Source organism: Lactuca sativa, chromosome 5 (genome assembly GCF_002870075.4).
Source record: "Lactuca sativa cultivar Salinas chromosome 5, Lsat_Salinas_v11, whole genome shotgun sequence".
NCBI classification, from domain to species: domain Eukaryota; kingdom Viridiplantae; phylum Streptophyta; class Magnoliopsida; order Asterales; family Asteraceae; genus Lactuca; species Lactuca sativa.
Genome location: NC_056627.2, coordinates 314613879 through 314615722, shown reverse-complemented (window position 1 = coordinate 314615722; position 1844 = coordinate 314613879). Strand labels below are relative to the sequence as shown.

Here is a 1844-nt window from a genome sequence, read left to right as displayed (position 1 = left end):
TCATAATAGGAGACCACCTTTTCCTTTGATCGGAACCCTGGACCCGTCACCGAATCGAACCTGCCCCGTTACTTTCTCGTCAAGTTCAACAAACAAGGCCTTGCATCCAGTCATATGGTTACTAGCTCCATTGTCTAGATACCATATGTTCTCTTCATTGTTTTCTTTGAATTGGTTTGGGTAGACTTTTTCTTCATTCAATAGGACAACTTCACTATTCTCTTCACCACAAACAACTAGCAATAGGGTTGGTTCTTCTTCATCAGCAGCCAAGTTTACTTCTTGGTCCTGCTGCTTCTTTCCCTTGCACTCCGATGCATAATGACCAAGCTCTTGGCATTCATAGCATTTGATGTTTCTCTTGTCTTGTGGCTTTTTGTTTGTGTTGTTCGCCTCCTGTCGTGAGTCACCACCCCAGCGCCCACCTCTGCCATGAGACGAGCCTCGCCGTCGTGTGCTGCCTCTTCCACCCCAATTATTATTACCGCCCCTTCCTCGATCACCTGTTGAATTTTGCTTGCTTGGACTCCGGTGGATTGACGAGCCTTCTGCCTTAGCAAGCAACAGGGCATTATCCCCCTGTGTGCTTGCCTTCCGGAGCCGGAACCTGTCCTCATAAGCCTTCAAATGCCCAATTGCTTCTTCAAATGGCATCGATTCCATATCACAACTTTGTTCAATTGATGCCACCAGGTTTATAAACCTCTCCGGAACTGTGTCGAACAACTTTCTCACCAATTCTTCATCTTCCAATATTGCCCCTGCACTCCCAAACTTTGAAATCATGGCTGATATCTTTCCTGCATAATCATCTATGGTTTCAGACTCCTTCATTTGAAGTGCTTCAAACTCACTCTTGAGTACCCTTAGCCTTGCCTTTTGGACCCTCTCTGCACCCACATACCGTGACTTTAGAGAGTCCCAAACTTCCTTGGCTGTCTTCTTCTTGGCAGCCTGTGCAAGAATCTCCTTTGGTATAGATTGGAAGATGAAAGCTCGAGCCTACTTGCACTTCTTCCTATCCACAACCACTTCGGTTGGTGGCTTAATGGCATCCCATAACCCATGGGCATCCATGATGGCTTCCATCTTAATTAACTAGGTGTTGTAATTTAGTGAGGTTAGCATTGGACATTGAAGAGTAAAAGGATTATCTTTGGGCTGATTGGATGATGATGGGGCTGTCATCTTGTTGAATTGAGGATACTTGGGCATACAATAAATCAGGATCTGTTTTGCTCTGATACCAAATGTTGGAGATCAAGCAATATAACAATAAACAAGAACAGGGGTAAAATTGGAATTGGCAGCCGAATACTTTTGTTATTGAATGAAACTTACTAGCAACCTAATGATTGAGTTGCTTTACAAATGAAATTTCGACTAATGAATTGTGATCACTGAACTACTCTATTTACACTACTAGATTTAACAGAAAAGAGAAATACTAGGGTCTGTTCATTTTCTAACGGTCATGACTGCCCACATTTTTTATTTTTGCTAATTACCAGGTCAATCCTTGACCAACATACTCCATTGGGGATTGACATTTGGTAATTCTATTAGGACGTATCTTGTACCTTAGGAGCAGGCCCGACCCAATACATGGGTGAAATGGCCTTAGGCCCAAGGCAGCAAATTTTAGAGGGCATCATTTTAATCCAATAAGTGATACTATATAGAGTTGGCCCAAATAATTTAGCCTATATGAAGGTTACCGATTTCTGTGAGTATTTGTCGACATATTACACAGTCATCGAACAGTTGGACGTAAGGCGCAATGGGCGTCAAGAATTGATATAATTAAAGCTACCAAGACTGAGAGATGTAATCAACGCCTAGAA

General features: G+C 42.7%; 1 protein-coding gene across 1 annotated transcript; it reads right to left on the bottom strand.

Moving 5' to 3' along the window:
• LOC111887967 (uncharacterized) lies at window positions 1-1089 on the bottom strand. The gene is made up of 2 exons (XM_023884098.2): window positions 1030-1089; window positions 1-954 (listed from the first exon to the last, which is right to left on the bottom strand). The coding sequence occupies exons 1-2, from the start codon at window positions 1087-1089 to the stop codon at window positions 1-3; spliced, it is 1014 nt and encodes a 337-aa protein (XP_023739866.2).
• Between the last annotated feature and the right edge of the window lie 755 nt (window positions 1090-1844).

Bases quoted from the DNA above. Each gene is read 5' to 3' on its own strand.
- LOC111887967 (XM_023884098.2), bottom strand. From the start codon at position 1,089: ATGGAAGCCATCATGGATGCCCATGGGTTATGGGATGCCATTAAGCCA. The intron at 955-1,029 runs GTTGTGGATAGG...ATTCTTGCACAG, and splicing joins TTAAGCCACCAACCGAAGTG to GCTGCCAAGAAGAAGACAGC.